At 54.3% G+C, this 17,513-nt stretch overlaps 8 protein-coding genes across 8 annotated transcripts; 4 read left to right on the forward strand and 4 right to left on the reverse strand.

Moving 5' to 3' along the window:
* Positions 1 to 815: 815 nt before the first annotated feature.
* On the reverse strand, positions 816 to 4,115 carry RHO25_001045 (uncharacterized protein; the record flags this gene model as incomplete). The annotated part of the gene is made up of 1 exon (XM_023593655.2): positions 816 to 4,115. The coding sequence occupies one exon, from the start codon at positions 4,113 to 4,115 to the stop codon at positions 816 to 818; it is 3,300 nt and encodes a 1,099-aa protein (XP_023459675.2).
* A 792-nt stretch (positions 4,116 to 4,907) lies between these two features.
* Positions 4,908 to 6,364, reverse strand: RHO25_001046 (uncharacterized protein; the record flags this gene model as incomplete). The annotated part of the gene is made up of 2 exons (XM_023593656.1): positions 4,908 to 5,677; positions 5,773 to 6,364. The coding sequence occupies 2 exons, from the start codon at positions 6,362 to 6,364 to the stop codon at positions 4,908 to 4,910; spliced, it is 1,362 nt and encodes a 453-aa protein (XP_023459674.1).
* A 962-nt stretch (positions 6,365 to 7,326) lies between these two features.
* RHO25_001047 (uncharacterized protein) lies at positions 7,327 to 8,514 on the forward strand (the record flags this gene model as incomplete). Its single annotated transcript, XM_023593657.2, has 1 exon — positions 7,327 to 8,514. One exon carries the CDS (start codon positions 7,327 to 7,329, stop codon positions 8,512 to 8,514), a length of 1,188 nt encoding a protein of 395 aa, XP_023458555.1.
* Positions 8,515 to 9,602: 1,088 nt separating this feature from the next.
* On the forward strand, positions 9,603 to 10,002 carry RHO25_001048 (uncharacterized protein; the record flags this gene model as incomplete). The annotated part of the gene is made up of 3 exons (XM_023593658.2): positions 9,603 to 9,655; positions 9,714 to 9,922; positions 9,977 to 10,002. The coding sequence occupies 3 exons, from the start codon at positions 9,603 to 9,605 to the stop codon at positions 10,000 to 10,002; spliced, it is 288 nt and encodes a 95-aa protein (XP_023459676.1).
* Positions 10,003 to 10,521: 519 nt separating this feature from the next.
* RHO25_001049 (uncharacterized protein) lies at positions 10,522 to 11,017 on the reverse strand (the record flags this gene model as incomplete). The annotated part of the gene is made up of 2 exons (XM_023593659.1): positions 10,522 to 10,925; positions 10,981 to 11,017. 2 exons carry the CDS (start codon positions 11,015 to 11,017, stop codon positions 10,522 to 10,524), a joined length of 441 nt encoding a protein of 146 aa, XP_023459667.1.
* A 396-nt stretch (positions 11,018 to 11,413) lies between these two features.
* Positions 11,414 to 13,195, forward strand: RHO25_001050 (uncharacterized protein; the record flags this gene model as incomplete). The annotated part of the gene is made up of 4 exons (XM_065602070.1): positions 11,414 to 11,565; positions 11,621 to 12,586; positions 12,637 to 12,941; positions 13,113 to 13,195. The coding sequence occupies 4 exons, from the start codon at positions 11,414 to 11,416 to the stop codon at positions 13,193 to 13,195; spliced, it is 1,506 nt and encodes a 501-aa protein (XP_065458142.1).
* A 232-nt stretch (positions 13,196 to 13,427) lies between these two features.
* On the reverse strand, positions 13,428 to 14,920 carry RHO25_001051 (uncharacterized protein; the record flags this gene model as incomplete). The annotated part of the gene is made up of 2 exons (XM_023593661.2): positions 13,428 to 14,678; positions 14,726 to 14,920. 2 exons carry the CDS (start codon positions 14,918 to 14,920, stop codon positions 13,428 to 13,430), a joined length of 1,446 nt encoding a protein of 481 aa, XP_023458461.1.
* A 360-nt stretch (positions 14,921 to 15,280) lies between these two features.
* RHO25_001052 (uncharacterized protein) lies at positions 15,281 to 17,464 on the forward strand (the record flags this gene model as incomplete). Its single annotated transcript, XM_023593662.2, has 4 exons — positions 15,281 to 15,370; positions 15,418 to 17,196; positions 17,251 to 17,376; positions 17,429 to 17,464. 4 exons carry the CDS (start codon positions 15,281 to 15,283, stop codon positions 17,462 to 17,464), a joined length of 2,031 nt encoding a protein of 676 aa, XP_023458462.1.
* Between the last annotated feature and the right edge of the window lie 49 nt (positions 17,465 to 17,513).

A 17,513-nucleotide genomic window follows, 5' to 3' on the forward strand; every position in this document is an offset into this window, starting at 1 on the left:
AGAGGAGAAAAAGAGGACGCACAAGTGCAGCGCGCGTATTGGAGAGAAGTAGTCAAAGGTCACATCCGCCTTCTCGGGTAGAGGCGTGCAAGGAAGGCGTGATCGGCACTGCGGCAAGTGATGGAAGAAGGGGACGTAGTTGAGCAGCTGAAGTAGTGCCGAACCATCAAGATGTGTTCTGTGCAGTCAGCGTGGCTCAATTACGCCGATGAAGCGTGGGTATTGGACGATAGGCGATCTACTCGACGAAGGATGCACAGCAGTGTCGGTTCGGTGGGGGCTTGCCACGAAACTTTCAAGTTTTGGGTGCCGTGCACGCGTACCCTGAGGCAACACACTTCGCCCGTGATGCAGCACTACGCTTTGTTACAGCGTCATTCTCCAGGCCAGGCCTGCTGCGAGCGTCTTGCCGTCAATTACCATAATAAGTGATGGAGGTGATCTGGGCTTCAGCGTTGGCGCTGCTTATGTGCGAGCCAAGCTACATTCCATCTGCTTGTGCGCACACAAGCCTTCGCATGTGGATTGTGAGGGCTGGGCAGTGACATCAGCGGCGACATGGGAATGCGACCCAAGTCACCCAACGTGCCTACATGTGGGGTCCACGACAATTGCACAGGATGAAGGATGAGCGTGGTTCTGACTATGATACATCGTTGCATGCTCGTGGAAGCGCCCAAGAGTAGCAATCTAGCTTGTGCGCCGTGCCGAAACAATTGTGCGTTGACATTGTTGCTGACTGTGATGCGGCTCATCCCAGCGATTGTGACCTGATCCCCCCCCGATCGCCGAATCTCCAAAAGCATGCTGCTATACTACGCTGTCGCGCTCTGGTTATACGGAGGCTTCTCAGTCGCGTAATCCGCCTCGTAGGAGTAGGCCGAGTAAGACGACTCCATCTCAATCTCGAACGCTGGTGCATGGGCGGGTCGAGGATTCTTGCCTTCTCCTTGGAAAATCTCGGCCACGAACGCCAGTCCCTTCTGATCTTTGATGCGTGGCCATACTTCGACAACGTCACCATGGTGCAGTTTGCCGTACGTTTGCCTGCCAGGGCGCTCCGCCTTGTTCAACCTCTGGCCGTTGATAGTCACACCGTTGCTGCTATGCGTGAGAATGCCAACATATGCACCAGGCAAGCGATCGAGGTGTTCTTCGCCCTCAGGAATGTTCTCGATGCCTGTAGCATGCAAGAATATCGTGAAGGCTTGCTTTCCCACTCTCGTATCCATTTTGTCCTCGTAAGAAGTTGTGCAGTATTTATCGCGACCGAAGGTGTTCTTCCGCTGTTTGAGGTCTACTGTGATGTCGGCGAACGAGTCCGGCGTCGATACGAGCCTGCCCACTGGATCTCCTTTCCGAGTGGTGACACAATGTGGGATGGTCAAGGCCTCGATAGAGCGAGGATTACTCACCGCAATCGGAAGATTGTTTGGAGGGCGCACTTCCGGTTCGGGAGCAATGGACGGTGTTGGAGCGCTGTGTGATTCACTTGGCTGCCTGTTACTGGCACGACTGGACGGAAAGACTATTCGTTCTTTCGGATAGTAGTCTGGCTCGTTGACAAAGTCGTGCCCGCTCACGCGGGAGGCGTATTCGGCATTATGTGTTGAAGGGTCCGCAGGATCGTAGAAGCAGGAGGCTGATACTGGAACAGCAAAACGGCGTGTGAAAACTGGCTGTCTGGGTGTTTCATCGCAAGCCTGCTGCGGCCAGTCTTGTGGAGTATGCCTGGCGCTACCATTGTCCGTACCCAGAGGTGTGCATGGCCTGGAGTGTGCACTGCCGTCCTGACTTACATCAAACGAGCTCGGCAAGAATGGCGACTCAATATCCATCTCACGCACCATTACTTCTGTGCCCAGCAAACTGCCATTGTGTGCGCCACTGTGTATCGCTCCCTCACTCTGGCTGGAAGGCACCTCCACCTGTGACTCAGTTGAGCTGGTCCCAAGCTGCTCAGTCTCGGTTCGCTGTCTGCCAAGTGCCTGCTGGCGCATGTCTGACTGGCTGATCTCTCCGAATAGCTTGGGCGGCCTGTTCGCAGGAGCAGCGGCCTGCAATGCTTGAGCGTGTGCTTGTCCTTCGGCATTAGCAATTGGGATGGAGCCCAGCAAGTCCGGGCTGGAATCAAACAAATCATCATGCTCGTGCTCGTGATCGTCGTGCTCCAATGTCTTCATCCTCTTTGATTGTCGAGGATCGAAGAAGTCCAGATCGGATTCGTTGAGGCTGACTTCTTCCTGGTGTTGGCCACGCGCAGCAGCAGCAGCAGTGGCTCGCTCATCCAGGCTGAGAGATGCAACATCCTCCTGGGCGCCAGAGACCGCGTCTTGGTCCTCCTCCTGAATGTCATGCAGTGCTATTTCGTATGGTCGCTGAGGCGGCTCCTCCAGACCGAACCAGGCGTGACGGAGACAGTCTTCGGCAGAGTATCTGGTGAGAGGATCCGTATCAAGCATCGATACGAGTAAATCGATTGCAGCGTCCGAAATGCCATGCTTGTCGAGTTCGCTTGTGTCCAGTGGGGTGTGCATAATGTTGTCAAACATACCACGTCCAGTGGCGTCGGCAATGCCTTCGAACGGTGGTTTGTGGCATAGCGTGTACCACAGTACCGCGCCGAAAGACCATATGTCAACCGCGTGGCTGTAGCTGTGAAATTTGCGATTGGCCCGGGGCTCACGAGAACGCTTGACGCCTCGCGGGAGCGGATGGGAGTCATAGTGCGGAAAGACTTCTGGTGCACAATACAGCAAAGTGCCACAAAAGGTCTTGAGAAAAGTGTCGCTTGTGTTAATCGCCTTGGACAGACCGAAGTCGGATAATTTTACGATGAAATTGTTAGAGTCTGTGGACTTGAGGAGGATGTTGTCCGGCTTGATGTCGCGGTGGGTTATGTTCTTCTTATGGAGATAATCCAGCGCGTCCAATACTTGATGAGCCATTTGCTTGGACATACCTTCCGGCACAGGCCCATGCCGACCAATGTACTGTTGCAAGTCGCCGCACGGCACATATTCCATGATGATGTAGAGGTAGTCGTCGACCTCTTTGAAATCATGGTATGCGACCACGCTGTCGTGGCTGATGGACTGCATGATTCTCATCTCGTTGTCCAGCTTAGTGTCCAGGACGCCATTTCTCATGAAGCGACGCTTCTCCAACTCTTTGGCGGCATACAGGTGGCCATCAAGCTTGGTAGCCAATTGGTACACACTGGCAAACGCCCCTTTGCCAATGTGACCTACAACGTTGTACTTCTCGCCGCCGCTCCATCTCATGCCATACTGGTTGTTTGGCATCAACGCGGTGAAAGTTGTGTGTCGGCGAGGAGTGAAATCCGGAGGGCCTACAGGGAGGCCCTTCGAGATCCGCCACTGGCGTACAATTTCTGCCTGTCGAATCAGATAGTTCTGCATGGCATTCTCGTAGGCTGGGTAGTGCGGATCGCGGGACGGAAACCGGACGATGAATTTGATGATTTCTCCATGCGAGGGCGAAAGGACCTGGATGACGGAGCCTTGCGTGAGCATGCGACTATGAGGGTGATGATTAGTCCTCGCCTTAAGAAGAGTGTCATCAACCATGGTCCCATTGGTACTCAGGTCCTTGATCATAAGTACGCCAGTCTCATTCAAGTGGATGCAGAAATGGGTATTGCTGATCCGGCGATTGCTGTCTCTCGTGATGGCTATGTCGCAGGACTGAGGATTACGCCCAAAGGTGAGACCCAAATGTGGCTGTTTCGTCCTGTCTGAGAAGCGAAAGGCCAAATCTAGCGGGGCTTGACCCTGCCTTGCGGCCTCCTCTTCGTCAAGAATAAAAGTCATGTCCTCGTCGAGATCGGGGGGATCGGCAGGCAGGTCGCGATACTGAAGGCAGAAGTGAGGGCTCTTCCTCGAGTATTCTTGTGTCAACTTGTAGGCCGCCGGCGTAGAGGGGTGCAGAATGCAGATGACATCTGCAACGTCTTCTGCGTGAAGTCCCGAATGATTGAGGCCCAGCCGCCTTGGATCCAGCATCTCCTGCGTCAACTGCGTGGACTGTCCATCATCGTAGTCCTCATTGTCCATGCTGTCCTCTGGCGTGTCTGGCCGGGGAGAGGTGTCCATGTTGGGTATGGGCACCCGCATGAGGGATGCGGTCGGCGAGGACGGCGTTCGTGACGGCGGTGGTGGTGAAGGTGGTGGTGATGATGGGCGAAGGAAACGGAGGCTAGAGGCTTTAGGCAGCCATGGCGCTCAGACCATCAGATGATGCGACCCTTCTCGACGGACAGTGAGGAAGGTGAACGGAGTCAGCGCAACAGAAGGGCGAGAAGCAGAAGGCAGACACGGCAGGCATGCTCGACTCGACGCGATAGTTCTAACGGCACGCGGCACGCGGCTGTGTTCCGGGGGCAGGCACCATTGGGGTTGGCGTCAGACTGAAACGGGTCTGTGCAGATCCCCTCCCATGCGGCTGAACTCTGCTCTGCACAATTTGTGATCTGTTCATCAACTCGAGTTGAGGCCGCCATGCGCCAGAGTCTTTTTCGGATATCTGAGAGCAGCGTCTATCGATGTCGGAGGGAGTCACTGTAGCCACGGAGCCCTGGTGCATGTACGATCTCAACACTGCACACATGGTGAGCGATTTGAGATACATAGGCTTTGGGCTCCGAAGTACCTCGCGCCAAGCACAGCTACAGTTTCTCTAGTAACCTGACCGCGCGTCTCTAGCGCGTCCGGGTGGCTTGCCTTCTTCATGATTCCAATGCAGGAGACCCATGTTGGCATACTGCCGGCAGCTCTCATACGTCGGGTCACAACTGGGTGATATCATGAAGGAGGTACATTTGATGTGGTGTTGTTTTCGGCGTACATAATGCAGTGCTAAATCTGCAAGATGCTGCGGCTAATCTTCTACTTTCGAAGCTGAGCTACGCCAGCAATGGGAACTTTGGTTGTCGAGTACGCCCATACATTTCTCTGCCCGATGCGAGCCCTGTTGATCGGCGCGTTCATCGCCCTACGAGAGCTCTTACTGGCATGAACACCATTGTTTGCCGACAGTGTGCCATCCTCGAGCGGCAATGCCGTCATTCGGAGCCATTCCTTCATCAGGCTCGGACTCGCTGCCAAAGTCTTGTTCTTCATGGCATAAGCAATGATACCTGTAACGTGCGGAGTCGCCATTGAAGTCCCTGACAGCGAGTTGACCATGTTCGGCTTGCCGATCCAGCTTGAGATTATGTTGACTCCAGGCGCGTACAGGTCTACACAGGAGCCGTGATTCGAGAAGGAGGCTCGCTGGTTATCCATATCAATCGCGCCGACGGTGATCGCTGAACCTTTCGATCCTCCGGAGGAAGCGGGTGACGATTGACAAGCATCTTCACCATTGTTGCCAGCCGCCACACATACATGAATGCCAGCTGCGAGCGCAGCAGAGACTGCAGCATCGATTGCTTGCACAGGCTCTGACGTCGCCAGGGACATTGATATGACCGAACCTGTGTAGTCCTTGCCAGATCGAAGCTGCTCCTCGTGACGTCTAATAACATAGTCTATGCCTGCGATGACATCGGACGACGAGCCAAGACCGTTGGAGTCGAGAGCCTTGACACCATAGAGTTGAGCTTTCGAAGCCACTCCGAGGATTGAACCCGCGGCCGTACCAGAGACATGCGTGCCTAGAATGAGGGCATGGGTTAGTGCGTGCACTTAGCACGGTGTTTCTGACATTCGCATCTTCATGCCGCCACCAGAGGGAGATAAGTTGACTTACCGTGGCCGTCGTTGTCTCGCATGTCTCCATCGAATGACCATAGCATATTTGCGCGTCCACCAAAGACATTGTGCTGTGCGTAGAGACCAGTGTCCAGTATGTAAATATCAACACCGTTGCCGAGCGAATCGTCGGCGAAATTGTACGTGTAATCCAAGGAAGATTCGCTGCCCTTCAGGGCCAACGCCGTAGAGATTCGTTGCAAGCCCCACGGGGCATTTGGGCGCGTGCTGTAAACATTGCCGCGGGAGACCGTTGTCGCCTTTTCTACCATGGTTACTTCGGTCATATTGGCCAACAGGTCGAGACAGTGAGACTTCATGGAGGCAGAGAAGCCTTGGAAGTAGCTGTTATTAAAGATATGCCGGACATCGGGATGTGTTGTGTTCAGATCCAGTTGACGCAGGATTTCCTCGACCTTTGCAGGGACTGGTTTGCTCTTGTCGATGACGACGATGTGCTCCTCTCCGCCAGACTGATGACTGCTTGGCTGCGAAGGTTGACTGCTTAGCTGCGAAGGGATCGCCAACACCGACGAGACGCTGAGCCCAAGTGTTGCGAGTGCAATGCACTGTCCGAAGCGCCTCCACATCTTGAAGCCGCGAAAGTCTTGGGATCGAGTTGGGAAAGCAGATTGAAAAGCTCGAGCTGAATGGTGTCGTGCCTGCACGACAAATCGAATTGAACAACGCCTAAAACTCCGTGAGTAGATTCAGAAAGAAGTGGAAGAAGCAGAAGAAATGGCAAGAGCAAAGAGCAGAGAGTGAAGCCTTCAAGACAATAGGACTATCGACTATTGTCGCGGTGATACAAGCCGGCACAACGGCTTGAGCGCGTGAATGGCCTGAATGTGGCCGCATGATGTCTGGACGACATATTGTTGTGGGAAGACTGTTCCATCGAAGACGCAGAGAGCGGACACGCGACTCAGCGTCTGAGAAAGTGAGGTCGAGTGTGCACAGCCATTCGACGACGCTCCAAAGGACTTGGCTGAAACAAACTTGTACGGCGGGCGACCGCTCTCGAACCGCGCAGAGAAGACTGACCCAAGGTCATCCGATGAGCGACATTGACGCCGACGCCATGTTTGGGCGGAGATGTGGACTCGTCATGGGCTGATGCGCCGTGCTGTTGTTGTCGCTGAACAGGTCGTCGTTGGTCTTTCGGCGCGGGCAGACGCGACGTGACGGCGCCAAGTGCCATGTGCTGGGTGCTGCGCCGGCAAATTACCTCTGCTTCGGACCAAGGGAATCTTGGAAGGCCATGTGCGCTCTCTACTTCATCTCGCCGTCCCAGCAGGACATAGCCGTAGTAAGGCCACATCCATTCATGCGCGCTGGTCCACCATTATCCGGCTGCAACCACAGCTAAGTACAAGACTGTTTTCCTTCTCCCAGCAGCTGCCTCTGTCGTGCATTGCGCTACCACGCAGCTTCAGCACCTCCCACCTGAAACCTACCACGTCGAACTTCCAGCACCCCACCTCGAATTGTTGCATCTCCGTGACTACTTCCACCTCACGAGCGGAAACTTTGGGGACAACGAAGCGCTGCAATGGCGAGTCCGCCATTTGCTCCGGAACCTCGCGAGCTTCTACCTCCCCTTCTGGCATGCCTCGCTACCTCGACAGTCTCGCCTCAGCCGCCGCCCGCACTATTGCCTCTGCTCGCTCCCATACTTCGACAGCGTGTCAACTTCCTCTCGCAAAGCAGGACTGACGGCTGGCTTCCTCTACTCTCGTGGGATGTAGGCCGCGGCGCAAAACTTCCACAAGCTGTGGGACAAATAAATCTGGAGCCACACCCCGTATCAGGAGAGCTCGAGTTGGAAGATGTCAGCGCTGTGATGTATCGCCGGCTGGATCAAGAGACTCTGCAGGTCCGGCTCGAAGTGGAACAGTTTGGCTTGCTGCCGATATATGTGTGGTGTGAAAATGATGAGCACGCGTCTTCTGGTGCAGGTTGGCGGCTTACGGAGCTACGTACTCTGAGCGACGTGAACGACGGTACAGATTGGTTCGATACAGCGGCCGAAGCAAACGAAGCAGCTGGAACCGGATACAATGCACCGACAACAGTAGGCGCCAATACTGCAGAGGGAGTCAATGGCAGTGATGTGGACGATTCCAACGATGACTATTGGGCGGCATATGATAGGACTCCAGGGGAGACACCGGCGAGGACCCCTGCGAAGCGGTCTCCGGCTCCTTTCACCTCTGGGCGCTTACATCAGCTTGCAGATAGAGAAGAGGATGAATACTATGCCAGATATGGGGAAGAGGTGCAGCCTGCAATGGATTCGCACGATCCTGATGAAGATACCGGTGAAGTGGGCCAGAGCTCATTAAATGGACACACACTGGCTAGCGTTACCGCACCCGCACGAGCGGACTCTGCGGAGTATCGAACGTCCTTGCAGCCACACGATGCTTGGGGTGCGAAAGACTCCGCGATAGCAAGTGCGAACGAGCGAAGCCCCGAACAAAAGACCCACGAGCAGCTGTCGATGCCACGACCGATCTCGCCAGCGTCCTCACACTCTAGTATCGACCGCTTGGAAGAAAAGGCAGCAGAAATGAGCACGGCGAATGACCACGCGCAGCTGGCTGTGAAGCAACATATCAGTACGGACATCAAGAGCTTATTTCGGTTGGCCAAGGCATCGGGCATGGATCGTGAGGAATTTGTGAATGTCGTCCAGAGAGAGCTGGACGTGCTGGGCTTACTTGAACGTGATGAGTGACGCATGGCTTTGCCCGGATGGTAGCCTGGCGTATGGAAGATTGGGAAAGGTGCATAATAGTTCGGAGGGCCTTTGCATTAGCATTGAAGCGTTGGAGAAACATTGTTGGCGTTATTCATCCTCGGGACAGGGAACTCTTGTCAAGCCTGTATAGAAAATGATCAAGAAAGCAGGGCTCATCCTGAGTACCAAACAATGTGCTGAGGCAGTGCCAGTGCATCATACGATTAGCTAACAATGGTTGTGTTTATTGTACTGAGCTCACGACCTGCGTTGATGCTACGCGCCACGAGCAGTCCCCACTCGATTCATCAGGGACAACGATCGGGTAATGCGGGCTCGATATCGGTAGGCACGGCGAAGGCGCTCACATTGCACAGTGGTGATTGGCCGTGTTTACGAGCAAGGTAACAAGCCTTTTGGCCCAGAGGCCAAGCTCGCCAGCCACATCTCTCTTTTGCTTAACTTGGCCCCAGTGTTCGAATGTCATCGGAACAGCGGAGCGGCATCCTGGCTGCCAGCGAAATTGAGCCTGTGCGCCTGTCGGTGACGACGAGCACCAGCTCGACCAGGACTAGCAGAGCCAAGTGCATGCTTGATTTCCGGACGGTGGCTCAGCGGTTTTACGGCGACGTGCGCGAATAACCAGATCCTGGTCCACAGTCTAGAATCAAGCCTCGTGATTCGGCAGAGGAGCTGCAGGAGCTCACAGCCACGACCGCGCCGGCCGCGTGTCAGTCTTTAAAATAAGAGCTCGAGCTCCAGCGCTGCTGACCTGCTGTTCACGCGCGCGTTGGTTGCTCTCTCTTCACCTTTCTTATCCACTGATTTCACTAGCCACAGCACTTCCTTCCAGCTGTCAAGTTTCCTCGTCTCGTACCTCCACAAGCTCATCTCATCTCCTGCCGCCGATCTTAGACCCTGATCCAACGACCTGATCCACCAGTCTCGACCCGCAACAGGTACGAGCGTTCTTCCTGTCCAGCTTCCGCGACCTTGACACCCTTGCGACGTCCTACCCGAATCAGTCTTACTGTTCGCATTCACGACATCCAGCTAACGTGTGTTGACTTGACAGAGCCTTCACCATGTCGAACCAGGGCTACTACAACCAACAGCCACAATACCCGCCACAATCATAGTACGCAGAACAGGCACGCCGGCGTGATGTGGGGATGCGACACTGACGGTTCCAATAGCGGCCAGCCCCAATACGGCCAACCACAGTACGGCGGCCAACCTCAGTATGGTGGCCCTCCACCGCCAATGCAGTACCAGCAAGGCTACCCTCCACAACAACCAGAGCAGAAGGGGTCTGGCAAGGAGAAAGGATGTCTGGCCACGTTCCTCGCAACTTTCTGTTGTTGTTTCATGTGCTGCGAAGCATGCGAGTGCTGCGCCGACTGCTGTGGGTGATACCAACATGCACAATGCGGTTGATCAGAAGTCTAACATATCACAGGTGAATGCTGCTTAGAGTGCTGTTAGATGGGGAGACCGAAACATTTTGATTGCATTTCATAGGATACCACTGGGGCTTGGAGTTCTGAGGAATTGGAGCGCGCGGCAATGAAGCTATCATGGGACACAGTGCGATCCTGAAAATGTCATGTGCCTCTGATTCGGGACACATGACGGGCATATGAACATTCGATTGCTCTCGGTTTGGGGAGATATGAGCTTCGGTCGCACTGTGCACTCTGCACACCTTAGATATCATTCTTCACTCCTAGACGAGTCTGCGTTATGACAATTGGCACAAGTCCCCTCTGACAACCCTGGTCAGCCTTATGTCTTGGCGTGTGATCGAACTCAGCCCTACGGGTGGACCGCGGCCACAGATTGTGGCTGCTGTGCTCGCGCCGGTCAGGTCCGCGTTGTCAGTAGATATGCGATGTACCGGCCGCAGGGTGACGAATCACTGCCTCCACGGGTTGATGGCATGATGGGTTGTGGTGATGCTGCGCGCATTCGAACGGTTTGGTCACTGGCGTATGGCGAGACGTCTCAAGCAGGCCTGACCAAGTAACTCCCCAAGGCTCTGTCAAACTTCTCCACACGTATGGGCATTTCCATGCTGTAGAATGGATTCTTCATGACAAAATCGCCGTAGATCTCGTAACACCTCCGCACCACGAGATCTGTGTTGGGCTGCTCAGGGCTGGTAAAGAGCAGAAACTTGACCCCAGTAGCGCTTTGAAAGCACGTTAGACGAAAGTGGCTGCTTTCCAGGCTCTCAATTCCGGTGGTGGGCGGTCTCCTGTTGCCAGGGATAGGCTGAACCGGCGGCGCCGGATTTATGCTACGGGAAATGGCGTGTATGCCGTGAAAGGTGCCAGCCAAGATGAGATAGTCATTGGAATCCAATTTCTGCAGCCCGGGAGCAAAGGTGCGATTGTAGACGAGGCCACCTGTGTACCATATCAGTCTGAAAGCACGAGAGCGCTGAAGAGGATGTTCGAATACCAGCTTTGTTGATGATCAGAAGTGCGAAGACAACCATCGTGATTTCGTGATGACAGCAGAGTTGAGTGTGTGAGCGCACTTCCAGCAATGGTGCTCGTCCGCTGGTAGTACCAATACTTGTCGCCTGCAACTATGCTGCTGTTCACTCGGACGTAAAGTTGAAGTCCGGCTGCAGGGGCCGAGCTTGCCTGTTGGCTTGGCGGCTCGAAACGCAACTAGCGGCGGTGCACCTCTCGCTGGCACTGCACATCTTCCACTTCTTCTTTTGACCTTCCAGAGCCAACGATCGACCAGCACCACGACCTCTCGGTGTCCAGTAGTCTCTGGTCCCGTCGGATGGCCATGAGCCGCCGCCTTTCCGCCCCGTGTCTCAAGTGAGCTGCCTACTCACCGACATCCACCTCTCCGCCCCGCCGATCTACCCACCGCAGCCATGTCGAACTCGAATACCAACGGCGCTATTGCGCGGATCACGCGAGAAATTGCGATGGCACAGAAGGGTACGGACCTGTCCATCGCGGTGGCTTGTCGCGACAGCGACGTTCGCAACGTGAGAGCCCTCATTGTCGGACCGCCTGAGACACCGTGAGTAGCCTTGTCATGCAGGCGGCGCCTGCACGCGGCTGATCGTCCACTGCAGGTACGAGTTTGGCTTTTTCGAGTTTGACATGAAGTTCTCTAAGGACTATCCCATCAAGTCGCCGCACGTCCGCTGCATCACCACCAACAACGGCCGCACTCGCTTCAACCCCAATATCTACGCTGAAGGGAAGGTCTGTCTATCCATCTTGGGCACATGGCGTGGCCAGCCAGGCGAGGAGTGGAGCAGTGCACAGGGCCTAGAGAGCGTCTTGATCAGTATCCAGAGTCTGATGTCTGGCAACCCGTACGAGAATGAGCCGGGCTACGAGACCAACAAGAAAGAGGAGCCCAATCCTACCGCATACATTGCTAAGATCCGGCATGAGACGCTAAGGGTGTCAGTGTGTCAACGCCTGGAAGGTCTGCTGCAGATTCCGCCAGACAAGACGGAGCCCGCTCTTAAGAAGATCAAAGTCAGCCCCGCGGATGAGCCCCCTGAATCGCCCAAGTCCCCGCTGGCCAGTGGCACAAATGGAACTTCCACGCCTGCATCGATACATGAGTACGATGCGGAGGCGACCTATAACGCACTCGAACAGGGGCAGTGGGATCCTTTTGCCGACCTGATCAAGCGCCGATTCTTGTGGTACTACGATACGTATACACGGGCCATCGATACGTTCGGTGAGGTACAACGAGATGGCACTGCGTTCAAGCGAATGGAATTTGAGTATCCGCCGAACAGTATGGAGGGACACTTTGCCTACAAGAATCTCAGAGCGCGCATGGAGAATATTCTGGCAAGATTGGATGAGGAAGCTCGGTCTTGGGAGCAACAAGGTGCCCAGCAAGTGATTGATGCAACACAGCTGGCAACTCAGCTCGCTTTCCAATTCAAACAGCTCGAAGACAAGTGGAACAGAGGTTCTTATGCTGGTTCACACATGGAGATCAGCCTATCGAACGCCAAGAATCCATTTGTGTGGCATTTGACGCTGTTCGGCGAGCCGATGACTAACCTTGAGTAAGTGCGTAAAAGATCACTGGGGACGACCGCTGACTCATTCTTTACAGTGGTGGCATTTTCAACATGGATCTCTTCATCCCTCCCGACTTTCCCATCACTCAGCCACGAGTCAAGATCACAACCCCGATCTTCCATCATCGCGTCTCAAAGAACGGCCACCTCTGCTATTTCGCATCACGAGAAGATGAGATAGGCTCCCATCTGGAAGGCATAGTCGCTGCCATTGAGGATAAGGAATCCAGCTTCGATCCGCGGGCAATGGTGAATCCGGAGAGTTTTGATTTGAGATGGGGAAAAGAGGACAAGCGCAAAATCTACAACCGCAAATTGCGACGCAGCGCACAGGAGAGCAGTGAGTTCATGTGATGCTCCTATCGTGAAGCTTGTTTCTGGTCCATGCGGCGGCACAGTACTCGTCATGCTGGAATTATCGAGACACGCTCGTTGCCACTGCAGACTGCTCGATGCCTTCCAGCTATCTTCCATCTGCAGGCCGACCAGCGGCTGACTGGTGGCTCCGCAGGTCTTGAGCTGGATCCCCGTAAGGCTAAAGGGACAGACACATGGATCCTGTCAACCGTCCTGCAGCGACTGAAAGCTGCATGAGAGGCGAGGCCGAATGACAGGAGGCGTTACGGAAAAGTCAAGAAATTTGTATGATACCCGGGGAGTGATATATTAGCGAGGAGTTATGGCGTCTTCCCGGTGCTTGAACGCCCGGGACGCTTCGAATCTTGTGTCTTTTATGCACATTCTCTCGGTCGTCTTCACTCATGCCATGCTTCGTCATCGACGGGGAGTAGCTTTGGTGCGTGGTGAGACCGTTTCAACAGAGCTTTTATTGTGTGACACGTCTCTTGGCGTCAATAATGAGTTGTCTGACGACTTGCTGACTTTCGTCAACTCGTTCGACCTCGCGCTCCAGCGAATCCCGAACCTTCACGAACATGTCCTTCTGGCAGACCATCTTTTTCTCCTCTGGATCATATATTTGCTCGTTCTGCGCCGCCTCATCGAACCCCAACAACATTTCAGCCATGTTCCTCCTGATTTGCTGAAGATGCGCCTGTTTCTTCGCCAAGCTCTGTTCGAAGTCTCGGAAGTGCCACATGGCCTGCTCCGGCCGGCTGACAGCGGCTTTCGCGGGTTCCTCAATGCACCAGGTCATGTCACCATTGGCGTCCAACGATCGTAAACGTGACATGTGCTTCTTTGTGTCAGCAATTCGCCAGTCCAGGGCTGTGGCTTTCTGCCAGAGAACAAAGTGTACCTGGCATAGAGTGTGGAGATAATATCGTTTACTTCGCTTCTCAGGGCATTCTGCAAGTTTGTAGTAGTGATTGTAGTATTCGAGCTCCTTGACCGAGAGCCACGACCACAGAAACTCGGCTTCCCGGGCCAACTTTTCGCGTTTCTCGGTGAGCCGCTTCAGATTCCTTTCAAGATCCGCGATGGGATTCTCAGAGGTCCATTGGTAATTGGCATTGGCAGAGGCGCTCATTCGAACACCGATGTTGAATGGGGCCTTGCTTGCAGTCAGTGCATCACCCTCTTTCCGGCCTCCTTGACTTTGAGGAGCACCATCAAGAGGAGAGCCTCGACCGGACGAGCCAGAGCCAGAGTCAGAAGTAGAGCTGCCGCCTTGGTTCACAAGCGGTCCTCGAGAAGCCGCCATAGTGCCATCAGCGGGGTGAAGCATAGGATCTTCCACAGCCATTAATGAAATTGCCTTAACGGTTGCCGATGTGTCGGTAAGTGATGTGCTTCCCAGTCCAGCCGCGGGCTTGAGAGCTCCCACGAGTTTCATATCATCCCTTATCTGAGTAATTCTGTGAGCAATGTATGCAGCTGCTACGCTACATGTGGAAGCTACGAGAATGTGTCGATAGATTCGCGCTCTAGTAGACAGCCTGCTGAGCATCATAATGCTGCCCAATCCGGCCAAGATCACACCGTCCCTGAGACCGGGATATCTTAGGGGTTCGCGGTGTGGCTGGCGCTCGCTGGACGTAGTCTTGACGGCCACCCTGTGACGCCAGCTCTGGCATGGGGAAGAATCGTAGGTCAATGATCCTATGGTAGCGCAGGTCTGATAATGAGTAAGCTGAGCAGCTTTGAGTGTGTTGCGAGACTTACAGCAGCACTCGCCGTACAAATTCGGATGCTCGTTCTATATCTGGGCGTCATGCAGGACAATGTCCATGGCACTGCTGCGGCCAGTCCGATGAAGCCTGTTTGGTACCAATCATCGCTCACGCTCCTCCTAACATGGCTTGCTTGCACATACCAATTGTTCTGGTGAGATTTAAGAGACGTGCATCTTCGGTGCATTCTTCATCGACTCCAGCGCCGGAGGTGGAAGCCATGACGGCACGAGAAGAAGCCTTGCGGCCTTGAGATGCTCAGGGACATGTGAGCGATTTCGGTCGACATTGGCACGAAAAGATATAGATTGATATTGTTGCACAGAGTGGACCTCGATGACACCCTCGTGACACCGTGCAAGGCCGCAGTCCCCAGTGGGAGGTCGTAATGAAAATTTGATGTGTCTTTTGATTGAGCCAATCAAAACGCGACCAGAGGACGCGTCTTGCCATCACGAACTTTCTGCCTGCACTGCTGAACACACAAAACATCGCGAGGAGAATATGAGACCCCGACGCTCACCGACCACTCCTGTTCTCAGGCGATATGGTCGTGACGAGAGTTCTCTGTGTGGCTGAGAAGCCTTCAATTGCGAAGGCTGTGGCAGGACACCTCAGTGGGGGCCATTTCCAGACTGTAAGCACATTCAGAGACCACACTACTTCATGACCTGACAAGTACAGCATCCAATCACCGGCAATCAATATGTGAAGAATTACGAATTCTCGTTCAATTTTCCAGGATGGGGTCCTTGCGAAGTTACCATGACTTCGGTGTTGGGTCACCTCATGGAGGCCGACTTTGGAGCCCAATACAAAAGCTGGCACTCGCAAGACCCTTCTGCTCTGTTTGACGCTCCAATCGAAATTTCTGTCGCGGACAAAATGAAGGCGGTGGCACGCAACATCGGAGTCAAGGCTCGCCATGCTCACTACCTGTACATCTGGACGGACTGTGATCGAGAGGGCGAGCACATCGGCACCGAGATCATGAAATGTGCGCAGGAGACCAACCAACGGTTTCGTACTGCAGGTAGAGTCGTTCGTGCACGCTTCTCGAACATTGAGCGAACGCATGTGCTAACTGCAGCGCGAAATCCGATCACGATAGATGAAGCGCAAGCCAATGCTGTATATGCACGGCAGGAGCTCGATCTGCGTATCGGAGCATGCTTCACTCGTAGACTGACAATCGACCTGAAGCCGATGATGCCCTGGGCGGACGAACGCGGCAAGGTAATCAGTTACGGCAGCTGCCAGTTTCCAACACTCGGCTTCGTGGTTGAGCGATACATGCGCGTGCGCAATTTTGTGCCCGAGACCTTCTGGGCAATCAAGGTTATGCATCGAAAAGACGACCAGGAAGTCAACTTCCGCTGGGCTCGAACACATTTGTTCGACCGGATGGTCACGACGATTCTCTACGAAAAATGTCTGAATGCACGAGAGGCAGTGGTGTCGAGAGTGCAGACCAAACCGACCTCGAAATGGAGGCCCTTGCCACTTACGACTGTTGAATTGCAGAAATGCGGCAGCAGATTCCTCCGGATGAACGGCCAACGTGTTATGAGTGTCGCAGAGAGTCTCTATCAAAAAGGCTTCATCAGTTATCCGCGCACGGAGACGGATCAATTTGACAAAAACATGGACCTTCGACAGTTGGTGCAGAAGCAGGCCCAGAACCAATCTCGCTGGGCGAACTACGCGCAAGGACTGCTCAATGGCGGCTTCCGATGGCCTCGTGATGGTCGTCACAATGACAAAGCCCACCCTCCAATCCATCCCGTCAACTTCGTCGCCGCAAATGCTCTCGATGACGAGTCGCAGCGAGTCTACGAGTTTGTCACCAGGCGATTCTTGGCGTGCTGTAGTGATGATGCAAAGGGAAGCAAGACCGAAGTGAGCATTGCTTATGGTCCTGAGACCTTCCACGCCTCTGGCTTGACGGTACTGCAGCGCAACTACCTGGATGTGTATCCCTATGACAAATGGACCAGCAGTCAAGTGCTGCCTGACTTTCAACAAGGAGAGTCTTTCGTGCCGACATCTGCCTTGATGCACGAAGGACAGACTTCGCCACCCGGATACCTCACGGAGCCAGAGCTGATAGCATTGATGGACACTAATGGCATTGGCACCGATGCAACAATGGCCGAGCACATTGCCAAAATACAGGAGCGAGAGTATGTGCAGACAAGACCGAGAGCCGGGCAGGCGCGCCAGAATGCCGGGGACGAAAGTGAGGAAGAGGTAGAAGGTCCCGTACAAGCCCAACGAGGGGGCGGTCGAGGACGTGGTAGAGGCCGCGGCAGAGGTGGACGCGGTGGAGCCAACAACCGTCCTGGAGGAAGCACGACCGGAGTGGAAGAATTTATACCGACAACGCTTGGGGTCGCGCTTATCGAAGGCTACGAGAGCATGGGCCACGAGATCAGCATGGCGAAGCCCTTTCTACGCAAGCAGGTACGTCGCGCGACACATCGTCTGATGAGAAGGCACTAATCGGTCCAAATCCAGATGGAGGTGAAGATGAAGGATATCTGCGAGAATCGCATCACGAAGCAAGCCATGGTCCAGGAGATGATTGAGCAATATCGAGCCACATACGTCCGAACAAAGCATGGCATGCACTTTCTTCAAGCGGTAAGTGTGGACCATTCGAAGATGGGAGAGCAATACTGATGATTTTCTCCAGTCTGTGCGCAAGTACGTTCAAGGCCAACCAGGATGAATATCTGCGTGATGACCACCTACTCACGTATGCACGTGTATGTCCGGAG

Source organism: Cercospora beticola, chromosome 1 (assembly GCF_033473495.1).
Source record: "Cercospora beticola chromosome 1, complete sequence".
NCBI classification, from domain to species: domain Eukaryota; kingdom Fungi; phylum Ascomycota; class Dothideomycetes; order Mycosphaerellales; family Mycosphaerellaceae; genus Cercospora; species Cercospora beticola.